Source organism: Epinephelus lanceolatus, chromosome 10, assembly GCF_041903045.1.
Source record: "Epinephelus lanceolatus isolate andai-2023 chromosome 10, ASM4190304v1, whole genome shotgun sequence".
In the NCBI taxonomy this organism is placed as follows: Eukaryota; Metazoa; Chordata; class Actinopteri; order Perciformes; family Serranidae; genus Epinephelus; species Epinephelus lanceolatus.
The window spans coordinates 23,109,204-23,129,164 of NC_135743.1; the positions used below are offsets into that span (position 1 = coordinate 23,109,204).

At 41.1% G+C, this 19,961-nt stretch overlaps 3 protein-coding genes across 4 annotated transcripts; all 3 read right to left on the reverse strand.

Annotated features, from left to right (window-relative positions):
- Window positions 1-398: 398 nt before the first annotated feature.
- Window positions 399-5,757, reverse strand: hoxa9b (homeobox A9b). Of its 2 annotated transcripts, none has more exons than XM_078171788.1 (2): window positions 4,832-5,757; window positions 399-1,689 (listed from the first exon to the last, which is right to left on the reverse strand). In XM_078171788.1, the coding sequence occupies exons 1-2, from the start codon at window positions 5,346-5,348 to the stop codon at window positions 1,487-1,489; spliced, it is 720 nt and encodes a 239-aa protein (XP_078027914.1). In that variant the 5' UTR covers window positions 5,349-5,757; the 3' UTR covers window positions 399-1,486. The 2 variants fall into 2 exon arrangements, with proteins under 2 accessions (XP_078027914.1, XP_033497470.2); XM_033641579.2 differs by lacking the exon at window positions 399-1,689 and adding an exon at window positions 4,080-4,345 and having other exon boundaries at window positions 4,832-5,753.
- Window positions 5,758-7,314: 1,557 nt separating this feature from the next.
- hoxa10b (homeobox A10b) lies at window positions 7,315-13,409 on the reverse strand. The gene is made up of 2 exons (XM_033641768.2): window positions 8,981-13,409; window positions 7,315-8,010 (listed from the first exon to the last, which is right to left on the reverse strand). The coding sequence occupies exons 1-2, from the start codon at window positions 9,753-9,755 to the stop codon at window positions 7,736-7,738; spliced, it is 1,050 nt and encodes a 349-aa protein (XP_033497659.1). The 5' UTR covers window positions 9,756-13,409; the 3' UTR covers window positions 7,315-7,735.
- Window positions 13,410-13,530: 121 nt separating this feature from the next.
- hoxa11b (homeobox A11b) lies at window positions 13,531-16,042 on the reverse strand. The gene is made up of 2 exons (XM_078171789.1): window positions 15,321-16,042; window positions 13,531-14,323 (listed from the first exon to the last, which is right to left on the reverse strand). Exons 1-2 carry the CDS (start codon window positions 15,925-15,927, stop codon window positions 14,091-14,093), a joined length of 840 nt encoding a protein of 279 aa, XP_078027915.1. The 5' UTR covers window positions 15,928-16,042; the 3' UTR covers window positions 13,531-14,090.
- Between the last annotated feature and the right edge of the window lie 3,919 nt (window positions 16,043-19,961).

Genomic DNA, 19,961 nt, shown 5'->3' on the forward strand with positions numbered 1-19,961 from the left:
AAACACATTTAACGTCGAGTCGTGTGTGTGTGTGTGTGTGTGTGTGTGTGTGTGTGTGTGTGTGTGTGTGTGTCCTGGAAACAAAGCAGTGTTCACGACAGGATTTTCACATTATACGTTTATTTATTGAGCTCCCTGGATTCATGAGAAGATTTGACAGATACTTCAGGCGCGTTAAAGGGCCGCAAATCAAAGTGTTTTGCACGTCGACATGTGCAGATATATCCTGATAAAAACACAGATACGGTCATTCTGGGTGCTTTCTTTTCCCAATGCCTCTCAGGAAATCAAAGAAGACAAAATAATGAAACATGTGGGATCATAACAAAGGAATATAAAAGATACCCACCCACGTAAGAGACGAGCAGCCTGTCTGTCACATCTCTGCCTCTGTGATTCAAGTTGCTCAGTTGCCCTGTAGGAAGGCAAAAATTGATAGGAACATTGTTTAAGGAAGGATTTAAAACAGATAGATATTTTTAAACTGATGTGAGGTTGACAAAAATAATAATAATGCAGGAAAATGTATTAGGGAGTGTAATACGTTGATAGAAAAAACAAACTCCAATCTAAAAGAGTCTGTTTCCTTTGAAAACTACATTCATTTTCAAAATTCATACATGTTGTTCCAATGATCTAATACAGTTCAAAAAATGAGTAAACATGAACAACTTTCTCCCCAAATCCCAAAACTAACTGGAGTGTTAATACTCCAATCTGTGATGTCATCAACAAAGTCTGGAGCTGCTCCATAGACAATGAACTGGTAAAGATAGATGACACTGAGAGCAGCCAGAGGAATGTTCTGACTATGAGGGTACATTTTCCGTTTCAGAGCTGAGAACACTACAATACAATAAAGATTATTTGGGTATGAAAAAGAAAATAAACATTTTGTGGGTCCACAAAATCAGCCTCCCATTCATTGCCAACGGAGCAGCTCCAGTCTTTATACTTGATGACATCACACATTTGAGACTTCTCTGGTTTCTAGCTTTGAGGGAGAGTAGCTTGTGTTCACAACTTAGATACACTTTCCCAGGCCGTGGGAATAACATATAGGAATTCCTAATTTAGGTGGTGTTCCCCTTTAATCTGAGGAGTAATCCCACTATCCACAACAACAGACTATAGCAGCAGTGAGGCTAAGTGGATGAAACAGGCTCTCCCATGTGCTCATGACTTTACTCCCCTGAACTTCTCCTCCAGAGTTCACTCGTGGCCTCCTCTGTCACCAGCGGTGTCATGAGGTTTGATGTATAGGGGTCCTGAGAGGTCACTGCAAATGGCATCCAAGCAACTTTCTGTTTTCCTGCAGCGCAGCTTCTCCACTGGTCGTAGCTATCCATCCAAACATTCATGTGGGATCAGACAGGAATGCCACCTACGCACAACACTATACTCAAGAGACATCACTGACAGATTAGTAGTGTAATAGATATAGTAGCCTATATAAAGTAATGTCACTATTTCAGCATGCTTATCTTTACAGTTTTCCCCGAAAATGTATAACAGGCTTAATGAGCTGCATGTGGGTGACCTTTAGGGGTGAGTGAGGCAGGGAAAGGGTGAGGTTTAGGGGGGGTGCTGAAGGAAACCAGGAAGGGAGGGAAGGTTTGGGGTATCTCACACTTTGTAGGACCTCAAGTTCATCGCTCAGTTGGAGTCCAGTGAGGTCCTGTGCAGCTCCTGGAAAAAAGGGAAGTGATGACATGACTCTGGAAACTTGTGTGTGTGTGTGTGTGTGTGTGTGTGTGTTTGTCATCATGTCACCTCAGCCATGATCAACACAGCTCAAATTATCTGTAGGTCCTTATATATATTTAAGTGTTCACAATGTATTGACTCCATAGATATAAAATAAGGTTTGCCTTTTTAAATCAATTTAATCTATGATTCTTGAGTGTTTAGTGTAACATTCATTTCATAGCTTATTCTAAGCCATTCAAAAGCATAACATAGCCATTTGATAAACAGTTACACTAAAATAAAACGTAAAGTACGTTAAGTACAGATTTTAAAGAGCAGTTTATGTCATAATATAGCACCAGGAAATGAAACACAACACGCTGCAGGGTTAGATGTTTTGAAAGCGACACACTGCAGGTCTGAATGGAGTGGGGAGTGGTCTTGGTGTGCCCTGAACGCATCATCCAGTTTGAACATTGTTCTTCAGATGAGCCGCTGCCTCCACCTGCTGGCGGTCAGAGCACAGCAGCACCGCTACGTCCTTTATTTCCACAACCTATGAGCAACACTCAGATCAGCACGGAGCTCTGACACCATCATCAGGACACAGTGTTTGTCCCACTTTAAGTTTTTGGTGTTTTTGTTTGTTTGTATTTTTTAAACATAATTGGTGTAATTTTCTCCTTGTTCATCTGATAAAGTGATGCATGTTGTGTAATTTAATTTGGAAACTGTTTCAGTGTGTGGAGCATGTTGTTGTGTGAGTGTGTCTGTTGTCCTGACAGCTCTGTTGCTGCACAAAACAACAAACGGGTGCTTCTGCACTGAGACAGACTAATTGTTGGTAGACGGTTGTAAAGTAATTAGACGTTTTAGGACAGACCCATCTGCAGCCCTGCCATTCCCTGTGTGTGTGTGTGTGTGTGTGTGTGTGTGTGTGTGTGTGTGTGTGTGTGTGTGTGTGTGTTATCCCAGTGCTTCAGACCCATCTTGAAAACAATATCACATATCTGACTGTTTGCCCGAGCCTCATTAGAAATGCTGCTTTACTGCTGTCACTGAGCCTCTACATGCTTTGCTGTTTTCGCACCTTATAAACAGTCCAGGCTGTGGTTTACTACAGAGGGGCATCTAGTCTAGTTTGTGGGTTTGTGGGGCGTCCAAAGGCCGAGAATGTCCTGAAAAGTAATGCATATACATACATGCTGCGGTCCAGACAACAATATTGTGCAAAATAACCTAACATTCTTTTGTGACTTTGTATTTGAAATTGTTGCATCATTGTGTTGATGGTTTGCTTCCTCAAGATACTCAATACAGCTGATTTAATCTCTGTGAAACTTTTTTTATCTTTTCAGATTTAAAGTCCAAGAATATCCAAAAATATTTGTCTAATTTCCATCCATATACTTTATATTTATGTCTACAGTATGCCTCGACTCTATAAAAAATAAAAAGTTATTGGCCATGTTACAATCAAATAAAGATTCCGCTCACATTTTTACAATATTATTGTAATATATAAATATTATTGTTAGAAAAGCAGCTTCATGCCAGTGAGGTTGGAAGCAAAGCCTTTTTGAGAGGAGAAAAAATATCTGTTCAGGCCTGGGAAGTTTTTCTGTGGTTTATTTGGGCTGTTTGCGCCATAAAGCTTGGCGGTTACAAGCAAGAGAGAACGTAGTAATAGTGTGTTTTTACTGAAATAAAAACAAAGTTTTCAGTTTAGTCATTTGTAATGAAAAAAGTTGAAATATGAATATTTTTTGTCGAAATAGTTTTGAAATTTTGAAGGTAAAAAGAGCAGTGAATTGTGGAGGGAACATGCTAATAGTAGTTCTCAATGTAAAGTGTGTATTTTGCTAAAAATATGTGTTTTAATATTAAGCAAAAATGATAACAAACAAATAAGCCATATAATGTTCTTATGTGCTAAACACACTACTCTTTATTTTGGATGAAACCAGGAACGACGAGGTATTCGAAGTGTGCACAGTGTTTTCACAAATGGATCAAAAACCTAAAAGGTTAAAAAACATCTAAATTGCAAAAACTAAAATAACTTAATGCAAATAGGTAGCAGAAAGACATTCAGGTAGTCAAGGATCAATTCATGCAAATAACAAATGGCCTATAGTTAATAACTATTCCTGTGCGCCAAGTACAAGACATCTACACTCTGACGAGACACTGTGTCCTCTCACAAACATGAAACACTGGATCTCACAGAGGAGAGAGAGAAAAAAACATCCAGCATAGTTTTTAACAACACAAACTTTACAACAACATGTGTAACAGGTCAGGAATATTAAAGACAGACCCCCCCCTCCCTTCTTCTTCCTCCCCCTCTTCCTCCTCCTCCTCCTCCTCCTCCTCCTCCTCCTCCTCCTTCTAATCCACCATCAGTCCAATACCAGTTAACTGTCTCTCCGCCGGTCTTTGTTTTCTTTCTTCATCTTCATCCTGCGGTTCTGAAACCAGATTTTCACCTGTCTCTCGGTCAAACTCAGGACTCTCGCTACTTCGTATCTACGATCCCGGGGGAGGTACATGTTAAAGAGAAATTCCTTTTCCAGTTCGAGGATTTGGTGCTTTGTATATGGACAACGCTTTTTTCTGGTGGGCTTTGCGTGAAGCCAGTTGGACGATGGGTTATCTGGAAACAGGAGGGGGGGTCAAAACCATGAGACAGGAGAGTTAATCCTCTCAGAATAAGACTCAGAAACAAGAGTGGTGTATTGAATTTGCAGTTTGGGGATGGATATGCTTCTCCTGGCAGGATTAGGAATTATTTTGGTTTATTTTCACTGCATGAGGATTCGAGGATTGAGGATAGCAAATGCCTCACCAAATTCCTTTGATTTTTTTGTGTGTAATTATACAGTAAATTGTGTCAGTCACACTTAGGAATATGCATCCTATTTTATCAGAAGGTCATGTCACTTATAGCCATAAGGTTATTGTATCTCTTTGAGCTTAAACACTATTTAATATATAAATGTTGTACCCATTTTTGTACTAAACCAAACATGTGACATCCAAAACAATTCCTTCACATCCTCAAGCAATTAATGCCACTTTTTAGTCATCCAAATCATGCCATAAAGTGACCAAAATAAAATAAAACCACTGCATCACTCACTTGCATCTATCTCCCTCTTGTCCTCTGCTGACGGGCTCTCCTCAGTAGCTTTAGACGCGGATGTGGTTTCACAGGGAATCTCCGCAAGGGATGCTCCGTTTTCAATGTCAGACAAAAGAGGTGTGTGCGTCTCCAAAGTTGTGCATTCAGCACTCCCAATCAGGGGCTCGGGTTTGATCTCATAATGCATGGCTGTCGATGGTAATCCCGTCAAACACAGAGACGCAGACACCGGATCCAACGCCCAGGAGCGCGTAAACATGCCATCGCTGTCCCCGCTCGTGTAATGGTGATGTATATAGGTCGGAGCGGCTGTGTTCGGAGGGTGAGCCGAGATGGGACTCCACGATCCACCAAAAATAGAAGATTTCGCCTGCAAAGGGCAAGATTCCTGTCCGCCATATTCGGTGAGCATCGCCTGCTCCACCCCTGCAGTTGACGGGTATCTAGGTGCCATATCTTCCTGCTCGGGAAGAACAGGCGGCTCAACATAGTAACTCGCTCCTAACGTCGACATTATGAAAATGCAAAAGGAAAAAAAACGCGCTAGAGTGTTGCAATGTTTAGAAAAAACAGATTCATTGCATATAATGTGCTGCTTTCCTGCACCAGCTAGGGGCTCAATGCGTCCAGCAAGTTGAACCTTGCCCAAGACTGGATAGGGCGCCCCAAACACGTGACCGTGGGACAGAACAATAAATAATAAATCAGCCTGCTGCTCAACTAAATGGCCACCATTTTCCCCACCATATTTTAATAGCAAGTCCCCGCGCCTTTATTGGGGAATATTTCGTTTTATAAGCAATAAACGTTATGATTTTTGTGAAGAGATCTCATGTTGGTGTAATCGGATATAGTTGTGATAAAAAGGAGCAGGGGTGTTACTTTAAAGCCACTATTTGTGAAATCACCTAACAACTTTCCCTCACATAGTTTTACCTAACAGGATTATTTATTCTCCAAAATATAAAACTGATAGTAATTTAATGACCTCCATCTGTAAGCCTCACACTTTGGGAATGTATTTCTGCTTCTTGTTAGTGGCTTTTATTTAAAACATTTTTCAAGACTTTTAAAATGAAATAGTCCAAGTTATTTTTTAAAGCATTACTGGAGTTTACAATATCAAAACATATTAAGGGACATTTTCTAATATGCGCACTGCTGTGTCTGCAGGGTTGTGCAGACACAGCTTTGAAGGCAATCTAAAACGGAAAGTGGGGTGAGGTTATTTGGGTGCTATATAACAGTCATTTTTATCACGGGCAATTGGGTTGTTTTTCTTAAGGTTACAACCTGGCTGTCTAAGCTAAATATCACCAATAAAGCTCAGCCTTTGTGTCCTTTCTCTGGCGCAAGCAGACGCATCCGGCATTTCCTACGGCGAGGCAACTGGCAGACTGCAATGATCATAACCGAGGCCTTGTCTGTCCTTTACTCCTCTCTTGAACACATACAAGCCCTAATCCTTTCATTTTCAAGCTTGAGTCTTTACTTCCGGCTGTTTGGATCACACAGAGACGCTTTAAAATCCTCTGCAGAGATTACAGACATGGTGAAAACTTTGTATCTCTTGGATTAAATGTAACCAGACATAACAGAATGCAGCGTAATCATAAAAACCCACAAGACAAAAAAGAAGAAAAAAATCATTTTAAAAGTTGCTTTTACGCACAACAATAAAACACTTTATTGCACTTTTTGGAATAATAATGTGTTATGTGTCTGACGCAGTCTGCGCCAAATTATTAATAAATTCGACCAGTAATTAATAGTGATTCACTTTTCATGATGCGACGAGTTTTACTGAGGTAATCAAGGCAGTTTCGTGTTGTGGGAGAAATATAATAGCCCAACAACATGAGACTACCTAAACCACTCAACAGCACGCTCTCCTCTTCGGGGATATCTGTTACAGTGTGATTTTAGTGTTTGCAGGGTGAAGAAATTATGTACTTTTCAGTATAAAAGGTGTAACAGAATTTAAGAAAACTGTAAAAGCGCAGAAAATAATATTTTAATCATGATCTGATGTGTGCGGCAATTCCCAAATTGTTTTGGACAGGACAGGCAGTCCAGATGCGTCGCTACCTTTACCTTAAAATTAGACATTTTACCATTTTAAAAATAGTGTTTGTCTTGGTTTCTGCAAAAAGAACCCACTTTTTCCACGATTTAAAATATTTCTAAAATAATAATAATGTTAAAAAACACTGTTCCTCTACTCGGTGTGTGGTTTACATTTAAGTCTGATGTCAAGGACAAAAAGCAACGAAGTGTGCACAGCCGCCAGACATCTATTACAGGCCTAAACTATGAAGAACATCGCCCTCCACTACTGTAATAATATTTACTGTGCACAGAGCGGACCCTGTCCAAAACACAAAGGCATTAGCACCATGCACTGTACCTGTGCCAACTTTAAGATTTAAACAGCGCGCAGCTTCTAGTCTGTCCTGCTGAATGAAATAAGAAGTCTGCAGTTGCAGGGATGGTTTTATTAATTTGACCAGCAAAATGTGCAAATATTTATCAGACCTCTTGGGCTCCTTAGCTGTCACATAAAGGTCTACATGTAACTGTAACACAAGTATCCCAAGGGTTGGTCCAGCATGCAAATTCCAATGGTTCACTCAGGTTGACTATACAATATGTACAAGCCTGAAGCTCTGAAACATTGTGGTCACATTCTGAACAGTTTCAACACAACTTTACAAATGTAGCCATTTATAAATACATATCCACGACAAAAAAATAAAACAGACGTGAAAATTAGAAAGAACAACAATCAATAAGTTAGCAGTAGGGTCCTATTTTCCATGGACATTCTCACAGTTGGGTTGGGAGGCTCTGCACAGGCGCCCTTGCCATGGATGGAGGAGGGCGCCAAAGACGCAGACAGTCTCAAGAGAAACTGAAGTTGCTGGAGAGCTCTCGGATCCTATTCTCCCGGCTCATTTTTTTCAGTTTCATCCTCCTGTTTTGGAACCAGATTTTGACTTGCCTGTCAGTGAGGTGCACACTGCGGCTGATCTCCAGACGACGCTCCCTAGTCAAGTACATGTTGAAGAGAAACTCCTTCTCCAGCTCCAGAGTCTGGTGCTTGGTGTAGGGGCAGCGCTTCTTTCGGCCACTCTTAGCTGTGAGCCAGTTGGCCGTGCTTTCCATTTTTCCATCCCCTGTGATGAAAATGAAACATTATATTAGGCAACAGGTGTGACAGAAAAACAGCACCACACCAGACGGGAATCTGTTTAGAAATTATGAGCGTAAAAATTCAAAATCCAAAATAAAGAAAAACCTGACATGCCAAATTAATAAAGGTGTGTTTTTACTCTACAAGATTTGGTATTTAAATTCTACTGTTTCTGACATCTGACACCTACTACACAGCCACACAGGATATAAATACCCGTATAATGACTGATTTTTGTGTTCTCTTTTATTTTTACTACCATTTTACGCACAGCTACACATCTATGTGGATAACGCATACAGCTGCAATTCAGCAATTTACCAGAAACTGCTATTTGCCCCGTTAAGCAGCCTGTGGCCAACTGCACCTTTATTAAGACATAAAACCTAGTCTGCACAGTCTGCTGATATTACAGCAGGGCCTGTGCCTTTGAAGAGCGGGCAACTGACACCAGAATCCTGCACTAGACAAATGGACACTGGATCCTCCTTCGCTGTTGCTTTAAATAAAACACTAATGAAATCCTGATAATATTATAAAACACAAGAACAATTGATGTGCTTTTTAATCATCAAATGGTCACACGGTTGCATGTTAAAATAAATCCACGAGGCCTGTTTGAATAGCATTGTAATGTCGCACAACTACAGCAGCGTATTTGGGATCTAAAAGCAGCTAATAAAACACAATAGCTCTGCTCCTCGGCGCTGATTGGTGAAGTTACGTTCAATTTTACCTCATGCCCGATAAACCGGTAAATACCCGTTAAATGCACACCTGTGAGTGGCTGACTGTTGACCTAAATAACAATGCACGACTATCAGCATTCATGCATTCATCTGTGGTTAGAAATAATTGGGTAAAAAAACAATGGAAGTCTAAGAATTATACGCGCATGCCCCTTTATGTCGCCTGTTATCTCTGCAGCACAATCTCTACAATCGACTCTTCACCTTTGACGGGCTTTTCTGGACACTCCGCGCTGCAAGTCTCAGCGGGTTCAGGGGAAGAAGAGCTTTCTGAGGAGAGGCGGCTGTCCTCCTCTCCGGCCGGGGCGCAGGGCGCAGGGACAGGCGCCTCCTCGTGGCTCTCCCTGCGCTCCGGCTCAGCAGAGGCAGTCTGAGGCTGAGAGGACTGGCTGTCCACGCGGGTAGGACGTTGCAGAGTAAATTGATTCATGTTTGGCTGGACATCATGGTAAAGCCTGGAGGACGCATATGTCTGAGACAGGCGGAAGTAGCCGGGGACTGGCAAAGATGTGCCGGTAACCGGGCATGATGCAGACGAGTAGGAAATGTCATCTACTGTTGCTCCTTTAGGGCATTTGTCAGACTCATAAAGGCAGTAGGCGCTCTCCTCTTTTATATTCGGTGAGAATGAACACTGAGCCATATGCTGGCCGCTGGGCTGATCCACCCGGCAGGATCTCGACGTTTCCAGCCACGTTTCCATCCCCTGAACATACGGAGCAGAAGACGGGATCACGCTTTGGGTGCTTGGCTCGTTGCGCTTACCGATCCCCGGGAAACAAGAGCCACCGGAGAGTCCATATGAATATTCCGACGCCGGTGGCAAATACACCCCGTTACTCTGGTAATATGAACCGCTGTCGGTTCTCACGTTGATTAAGGAGTCCACGAAAAACGAATTTCCAGCTTGGTTGTTGGGGCATGTCATCGTTGTGGTATAATTTGACGGAGGATGAAGATAGCCCTTTCTGGCTGACATTTCTTGTGCAAAACATTGCTGAATAATTACTGATACTCACGCTTCTCACTGTAGCCTGCAGCCAATTAAAACACCAGGCGACTACAGACTCCTCCCAGTCCGAGCAGGCAGCTCCACTGTGTCGTATATTTTGTTTTAGGCTAAGTAAAGAGAAAACTGTGGGGGGAAAGTGGTGCATCAGATGGGTTTAGGTAAATTCTTTAAATCTCAGCTGAATCTCACATCCTGAGCCTGGATCCTGTAAGCCCAGGGCTGCCTGTGTGAACTTAACAACAACAACCCCTATTTGACAACTCGGTTGCTGAAAGCTGTCCCTAACAATTATGTACAATGCATAGCTTTATGGCCACTTTTACAGCACTGTAAAAATGAAGGGTGCCTCTGAGAAGCACAGGGTGCATCACAGATCCAAAAAGGTCCTGTGTGACTCTTTGGTCGAGGGACTCTTAACCCTTGTTGTGCTGCTCTCGTGACTATTATTGGACTGTTTTTAAAATTCCTCATGGGCTGTCCAAAAACAGTGCAAACAGTCTTTCATGTCACCACATTGCTGGTCAGACCAGTGCAAAGTCACTTCCTTTAGAGACCCTGGAGCTTATCTGACTGTGGTGTGAATATTGTGGGTGCAATAGCCATGATTGCGTCCAGACACCTTTTACTGCAAAGGCTCTGCTGAGCATTTAGAAAGGTGACATGCAGGCACACTGAAGTAAGCGCCACAGCTGAACAATGCCCTGGAGCTACATTTTCCTTAATGATCACTTAATATTGGCAAGACTGCAAGAAATGTAGGTCGTTACTGCTTGGATGACATTAGAACTTATTAATCTTGCTATTATCTCCTTACAGAGGCACTGGGAGTTTGTGCATGTCTCCACGTATTTACCTACTATCTATTAAGAAACACGCAAACACCTATTCCAAGGCCTACATACACATAACCACTATTTGTCTAAATTCAGTTTAAGATTAATTTCAAATCAACACCTAATATCAAATTCACGCACATAGAAAATGCTCATTGCGCCCTTTACACTTGTTTTTATTTTATTTATTTTTATTTGTCCTTTTTACGAGATGTTTAAGGCCAACGCATCTGAGCTGTAGGTAATGGCGAAAATACCAACAATAATTGTAATAATAGTCTAAAAACTGGCAACCAGAAAGCAAAAAATAAATGAAAAATACATGCATAGCATGCAAAACACGAACATACTTCTATAACTTAAGGAGGCCTGATGTCATATGATAGACATTTTATCCTAATTTAAAATACACAAGACAATTTTGTAAAACAAGTCCGTCGTGTAACTGAATAAAAATAAATGCTAGTCTTCATAATATAAAGCAAGCAACTACGACACATAAATTATTAGCCTGGGCTGCTGCAATATTATTTTTTTTAAAGTCAGAAATACATTGACCGATGCCTCCTTCCTTAAAAGACAATAGTCAGGATTTTATAACGCAGGCCTATAGATTTAGATCAGCCTAAAGATGGCTCCAGAGGTGGGTGAAATACAACATCGGCTACCTCCATTTTCCTTTAAGTCTGGAGCCATAAAGTCTAGAAATCACAGATACAGTTTATGTACAGCCATTTTATATGGCGTCAAACCTGCAGCATGTCTGGCTGCAATGAATGATAATAATCATTAACCCTACTGGATTATTTCCTGTGATGTTTCAATGTGCGCCGTGGGTGAGCTGCCCTTATATTATTATTGCCATAAAACTTTTTTTTATTCATTTATTTAATTTTGTTTTTTAAAAAAATGTTAGAAAATTAATGAAAATCCCACAATGACTGTTGTGCGTCAAAATGTCTCTAACGGTGTCTATACGCGCACAATGACGCACACAAGTTACAACAAAACTGCATTTTAAGATCAAACTAAACAAATGGTGTGTGGGATAATCTGAGTTTTGTCATTTTCACAAGTTTACGTTGCTCACATAACGACTAAACAATATAAATCTATGGGTTAAGATGTATAAAATGAAGTATAAATTACGTGTTAAATTGTGTGGGGATTCTAAAAGTCAGTGAGCCACACAGTGTTTGTAATATAGGCCCTAGTGATCTTATTTCTTTGTGCGCATTAGTCACTCCAGGCCTATAAATTCTGCAAAACTGCAACCTGAGAACCTACATTAAATTTGATGCTCACAGAGAAACAAACTGGCACAACTTACTTCTGGTAATTTTGCCAGTAGTATTTGCATTACATCATAACATCTGTACCTTAAATGGAAAACAGCGTCTTGAGTTTTCAGTTGGAGATGAAATGGGATAAACTAGAAAAATAGATCTCCTTCCTTAAATGACATGAAGAAACCCCTGGTAGCCATAAAACGCACATGACAATATTTCTGTTCCTACCTTAACATTGAAATCCTGATGTGGTGACATATTTTAAAGCAGCTGAGCGGCGAGTCAAACTTCTTTTATATCTCAATTCACGGCAATGACATTGATCGGAGGAGCGCCACCCAGTGGACAGAGGACAGCAGGGCCTACAGTGCAACGCGACACAAACGCAGAATATTCCTACCGCGGTAAGATGCTGAAACAAATGACGCCGGAAAGGTCCGTGAACACAAGCTTTCAATGCTCCCAGCCGTTGTTTTTCAGCCCCTTAGTCACAGTTAATAACCTTGGTCTCAGACGCTTTATTGCACTACACTCCAAATGCTCCAGACGAATCCGCGTTTTATGGCCAAGTTACTGGAGCAACTGGGAGGATGTGCAGCAATCAAAGCGGAATTCCTGGGAGCCTCACAGGATGCACGGTATAAGGAAGGCATCAGGGCCCTTATTAGCTTATGGCAGGCCATTCAAGTTGTTTTCAACTGGGCCTGCTGGTGGATACAAAGCCACCTGAAGCCAAAGTTTACCCATCTTTTTGTGCGCACGGGCTTCTTTTGACCTTCATTTGCAGGTTAACATAAATCCTCATAGTCTCAGTTCATATTTAGCATCATACTGATGTGAGGTATTTGGATTAAACCACTCCAGATGATAAATACATGCCCATATATGATTGAGTTATCTAGAGTCCGCCCCTTTATTTACTCCAGTGTCACTGCCTGATGGGTCAGCTGACTTTGAGTGGATGAAATGAAGTCTTTGAGAAACTTTGCGAACAAAGTCACGAACATAGATACGTACATAACTTTTGGAAGGAGGCGGCCTGTTATATCTACAGGCATTCAAACAAGTGTCAAGATCGTTTCAGTGGGCCTAACATGCATGTTAGGTCACATCTCAGCCTCTCCTCATCGACAACAGCAAAATGAATGAACCCTTTGTAATGGATATCAAACAATAGCTGCAGCGGATCTCATTTCCAGCCATGAGGGAATTAAAAAAGCATCAGACCTACATATCATGCATCTGATACGATCCACGTGCTGGCATATAAAATAAACTATGGGATTTTGTTTCATTTGGGGAGTTTGCTCTTTTATCAGTGGTTTGATTTTTGGATGAAGTTCGGGAATAATCCAACTTTACGGCCAAGAGCTCAACTAGGCGCCTGCACTGAGGGTCAAGCGCAGATGTCAAAAATCTCTAAATATCAGACTTAAAATGCATGAAATGGATGAACTGATATCAGATCATATTTTGACAAATTCTTTAACTATGCAGCATTGAACGGTTTTTTTTTTGGGGGGGGGGGGGGGGGGGGGGGGCAGCAGATCGCCGCCAACAGTGTCAGGTGTGGTCTGTCTTATAGTGTAGTAATAGTAATTCCAAAACACACAAAACAGATTTACAGACACCGGAGTTGTATTTGTACAATAAAGTTAAAATGTTTAAGAGAAAGAATGAAAGACGAACAGTAGTTTGATTTCAAGATTTCTGTCCACAAAAGTTGCGTGTGCGTGCGTAAATTTGAACAAAAAAAAAATATATTCTTAAGAATTTAAGGAAAAATTAATATATATATATATATATTTTTAAAAATTGCATTACAGTAATCTCCGTGTGTATTATTAAATTATACAAAAGGAATTCAGACACATTTGGCTTCCCGCGTGAGCGAACCATACACGCAACCACGTCACTTTAAAATTTGGAAAATTGTTGATTGGTCGGGCAGACAGAATAACAGGTCTATATAATAATAATAATAATAATAATAATAGTAATAATGATAATAATAATAATGATAATAGAGCCAACGGTGTTTAATGACAAAATAGTGTATAAATATTAGAATTCTTTATGAAGTCTGACACATTAAAAAACTCGTCATCCCGTCCAGGTAACGTGTGTAGTCTTGATGAGTGGGGTGAGTGGCTGCATGTCAGTGAGTCTTTGTTCAGTGTTTATAGCAGGGGGTTTGTGGTGTAGTACTGTAAACGGTCTCTGTTCAGTTTCTTCTCCTTCATCCTCCTGTTCTGAAACCAGATTTTGACCTGGCGGTCTGTGAGATTGAGCATCCGTGAGAGCTGCATGCGCTTCTCCTTGTTGATGTAAACGCTGAAAAAGAATTCCCTCTCCAGTTCCCTGATCTGATACTTTGAATATGGACATCTCTTCTTGCGCGTCCTCTGGCCACCTGAAAGATAAATACATACAAAAAGAAGGCATGGGTCACCACATTAGATATTATAGAGACATTGCAGCAACATGAAATAGTGAGTCTATTTCCTGCTCCGAAGCTGCGGTGGTGATCTATGAGCTTTGGAGTTCAAGTGTCGCCCTCCTCTCAGGCCTACAGGACCCAGATTTGTAAACAAAGACTGGACTTGATAGTGGGACATGTAAGTTGGGCATGAAGGGACTGCATGTCGGAAGTTGTGAAAACTTATTGAAATCTGTAAAAACCATACCGGCTGCTTTTTAAGAGTGGGGGCGTGAGCCTATAAAGCAAACAGTTATGAGTATCATGTATATGTGATATGCTTGTATTGTCCGCTTTTGATTTCACCGTGCGTAAAGAGCTGTTGTTTTAGCGCCAGGGAGAGCAAATTCCATGAAAACCAGTTGTTGAGTTTAATCCCCGAATATGCTGTGAATTTGTAAATATTTATCTTTGAATAAGACGCAGGGTTTAAACCTAAATCTGCGCCAAAGTCGCATTAAAATGCCTCAGCAACTCTCCTCAGTCGAGCCAGAATAAAACAAATAATAAATCAAAAAGTGCGCATGTTAAAAGAAATATGACGCCCAAGTTACTTGTAATAACAAGAACGCAAATATGAGAGACACAGGCTAGGATGTATTTACAATATTTAGATTTCACTTATATTTGAAAATATCATGTGTCATATAAATGAAGTTCACAGGCTGACTACAAGGATATTTACGCGCACATGTGCAGGGAAAAAAAGTGAAGATCTTGTTTGAAATCTTGGAAGACAAGCTTAACGCCAAAGTCTTCACGGCCAATTTCAATCCCAAGCACGTGATCTTGTCGTTTATAACATAGTTTTGTTATAGGGTAAATCTGCAGGCCCTCCATAAACCTTACGTGCTTATAAAACAGCATATAAAAAGCTTTAAGAGCAACGCGTTAGATTTTTCTCCTTCTTGCATTCAGTGGGGCTACTCACTGCTGCTTTTGCTCTGTTTCTCCTCGCTGTGGCCGGAGGACGACTTGGGGCTGCAGCTCTCCGCCGTGTCCGAGCCCGGGTGAGCCGGAGCGGGGCTTGTTTTGGTTGCGTGTCTGTCTGCGTCTGCCGCTTGTGCTGTCGGCGTTGTGCTGCTCTCTGCGCTCACGTAGGCGGTGTCGAAGAACTGGTCGAACGCCTGTGGCAGGACGCCGTTCTTGCCAACGCTGCCATAGAAGCCGGGCGTCGGGTTGGAGGAGCTGGAGGAGTGGCTGGCGCTGGAGCTGCCTTTCACCAGGACCTCTCCCCCCCGTGAGGTCGGGCTCGTCCAGCCGTCCCTGTGCACGATATCATCGGCGTAGCAGTGTGACAGGCTCCCCCTGCTGTGGTGCCATTTACTGGAAGTATCAATCCCATAGTCTCTGAAAGCCACATCTCTCACGGACGGGACCTGTGGCAGCGCTGAGGACTGGTAGGGGTATGTCATGGGGCAAGAGGACTGGCTCTGGGTTAAATAATGAGGGAGACCCGAGAAGTCTGCTCCGGAGACGTAGTAAGTGCAACTCGGTAAATACATATTGGAGCCAGAGATCCGCTCATCAAAATCCATATTCTGCTGGTGGAAACGTCCTATAATAATCCTCGCATAGTTCCTCCGCGGCGCTGCGCTCCAGTCACTTTGAGGCAGACTGGTGGAGCAGAAATCCTTAGACGTACAAGCTGACGTGGGGATCCATCTCTATCCATTCCTGAGGGCCAAAGCCATGTGACCACTGGCACAAAATGACAGATAGCCTACGCCTCAATGTGTAGCCTATATGAGTCAATGAGTTTATAAAGTAGACCTTTGGCTGTATGGGGAAGGAAAAATACTGAGAGGGAATTTTGTTCAGACACAATTTAGGCTATTTTGGATATTTTAAAAACGGGCTCTCTTTCATTGTAGATCTTATGTGGGGTTACTTCTATCTGGCTGTGGACTGAAATCGTTAAATTACCAAATTACAAGGCAGACCAAAACAGAGCATTATATCCAGTTTCACGCCAAGCTGTTTAACCTGCCAATTTGTACCTTTAGGTTCGTTTCTAAACCTATAACCCTCACCTTCACCTTAACCTCAGACGTCTGAAGCATTTTAAGGAGGGAAACATTTTTAGACCATGGCAACGTGATTTAGACTTTGCTACGTGAGGCTTAATCGTCATGGCACAACATTTAATGAGCTAAAACTGAGAACGTGCTGAGTTTGAAATTGCGCGTCATAATTAAGGCCCGTTACGCACATGCGTCAATTATTTTGGATGCTATTTCAGTTAATTTGATCTATTTTAAAACGACTTCACGGTTGAGCAAATGGCAGGTATGACTTCGTCGTCTCTCTGTGTGAATATAACATAGCTCCTTTAGCTATATATAGATTCGAGTGGCGGAGCAATGCGAGCCATGCTGCACTTTTGTCAGGCATCACTCCAGTTTGGCACGCAGGGACAGAAAGACAAAGGCCTGTAAAGTCACGCTTGGTTATCTGTCTTATGGCTGCTATATGTTAGTTTGGACCAGTATTTTCAGGATCATTGCAACATGCCAGCACAACTCTGTTGCAGAAGTTACTATATGCCCAAATTTATGTTTAAATGCGTGCTGGATTTGTCTGTTTTTACGCGTAAAAGTTGATAAACGGACCAGAAGCAGCCTGAATGAAGTTCATATGAGGCTAATCAGCTGATATATATACACGCAGTCACGGCAAAGCATCCTTAACATTTAATATAAACATACAGATGTTGTTTATAGGCTTCTAATAATGAAGGTATTATCAAAGGGGCTCCAGCCTTTGCATCGCCTGCATGTTCTCTCTTTGCAACGCCCAATATAAACCTTTGGACACGGGCTATTTCCCACACTCCAATCCATTTTCATTTGTCATCACTGCTCAGTAAGTGGGCACATGTGTCACATATCACTAATCCTGTTATGCAGCCAATTTTGGAATTTAGTCCAAATTCACTTTTTCATACATCAAAGCCTGTGAATTTGTCGTGTGCAGGGAAGCATTAGGAGACTGCGCAATATTTCATTCACTCCAGGTGGTTTGCTGTTTGACTTCAACGGTGAAACTGTTATTCATTTGGCGATTAGAATAGTCTTATATGATAATTTAGACCATAATTCCCATTTTGATTCTTTTCAGCCTCTCCTGCGCAGCGTTAGGCTGCAGGGGTGGCCCCGTTTGACACATTAAACCTCTCTTTTTTTAATTCTCACAGCACAGTTTTCAAACACCTTCAACCACGAAATTATTTGGCAACACTGTTTATCCCGAGCCAGTATGTAAGATGCGTATTAACATAGTAATATAAGTAAGAGTGGTTTCATTAGTATCTCGTGGCTAGTGCGCACGTCGGATGTGTGTGTAAACAAAAAGCTGGTAAACCTTGACCTCCAGCCGGCTTTCAGAATTTGGAAAACAAATGCGCAAAAACACATTTCCATAAAATTTAAATTTCTCTTTTTCCATAGATCCACTTTAGCTTAACTGTACGGAATTACTGTTTTTGCAAAGTAAGATTTTTTTTAATGTCACCTTAAACGATAGGTTAATATTTTGAATAAAAAGTGTTCGCCTACTAAAACCAATTTATTTTTACCAAAAGAATTTCCTGGTATCATTATATCACACTGCTTAGACGATCACATGAAAGTCAAGGCTGGTTGACCGTGTCTGAGTTGTCTTCAAGGGTTCAGATGCAATAAAGTTGGAGGGGGAGATGAAAAAAACAAACATGTGGCCTAATACCTGCAGCACAAGCCCCCTGTAGGTCTTTATCACACATTTATTCTTCTGCAGAAGAATATTTACATGTGATATTTATCTCAGTGTGGCAGAAAATGCAAAAGCTGGATGTGTAAAAATACGTTTAAGATGTAGCAGTCAGTGGTGGGTGATGTGGCTGTGTGAGGAGGAAGCTTCAGGGGATTTTAAAAATAAAAGCAGTTTTCTTGGTTTCCCTGAAATTTCCTTCGACACTTCAGGAGGAATGTGGTTTAACTTAACTGCCTTGAAATCTGTGTGCGCCTCCTGCCTTCCCCGGTTCCTCAGACCATTTCACAAAGAGTCGTTTTATACTATTCAGAAAAAATGTGCCGGTTGAGATTCACAGCTTAAATGCTCAATTTGGGATGTTTGCGCTAAATAAATTACAAGTACATTTATAGAATTTGAGCAATAGTTGGAAAATGGGCATTTTATTTCAACTTATTCTGATGTTTGTAACCATTGCTGGTGTGAATAAAAAATAAAATAAAAACAGCTTTAATTTAAATGTATTTTGTGTGTGTATTAAAGGGGTTGTAATTAAAATGAGAGTGACAGCAGGTTTCTATCGAGTGTTGAGGATTGTGGTGGTCTGTGTTTACATGTGGATCGGGGATTATGCATTTAAAGAGGAAACCAAACAAACAATGTCTAAATCCCCCTAGTGTTTGGATATTTATGATGATTTGAAAGCGTTTAAAAGAGGAGGCAATACTGCTAAAAGATTTATTACTCAAAATAAAACTTTTTTTCCCCAAGATTCTTTCAGTACAACTTTGTTCGCATTAAAAATGAAGCCTTGAAGACGGAGTATTTATTTAAAAATGACTGAAACATGATGATTTGGAAGACAATAGATAGGATTTTGAAAAACAAAAATGATCCAAGATGTTGATCCAATGTAGTTAAGATAAAACTATTTTTCTGTGTATCAGCCAAGCTCTGTCATGCCAGATCTAATGATTTCTAAAGCAATAAACACGAAAACCTGGTTCGGATTATTTAAAGTGAACTATGGTGGAAAAGAAGGACACATTTAACAACCAGATGAAGGACGATAATTAAATCTGAACACACAACAGACACCAGAAAATGGTTGCACATTTGAAGTCATCAAGGTATAAAGAAAGTGAGAAGAGAAGAGAAAAAGATGCAGCCTGACAGCACCTCTGGGGAGGGGAGGCTTCTCCGGAAGCAGTGGACTGTTGGGGGGTTTACAGCTGAGGCTGCTGTAAAACACAACAACTTAAAAACCTAATAAAACTTTCTGGATTCACAAATTCAACCTCGCATTCATCCACGAGTGTGTGGCTGTCGAGCAGATGTGGTAAGACTGCAAAAAGGCAGCAGGTCTAAAATACAGTGGGCTCATATTAAAGACGCATCCATCACTTCCTGTCTGACTGTCTGCACTTTTAAGTGTGAATGTCTGTTGTTAGTATGTGATATTGATAAATGCAGATTTGTAGCCTGTCATCTCGGTAATAGCTGTAAAGTACACTTGCAAAGCGCGGTGTGATGCATCAAAGGTGGGGAAAAATTTAAATAAATTGCTGCAGTGGCCCGAGACTAATTTAAATTTACACAAAATTCTCATCCAGAGTCAAATGTGCTCATGCATTGTGCTGTTTGGTAGGAAAAATATCCAGCTGGCATTGTGTCAACGCTAACTCCATCCCATCAGTGTTCGGAATAATTTGTTTGCTTAGGAAATATTTGGATTTTTCCTTTATTTCATTTTCCCTTCGAGTGTATAAAAGAGTTAAATCATAAATAAAGATTTTCCCTTTTGTCTGAAGTTCACTGCACAACGTCCAACACCACCCAC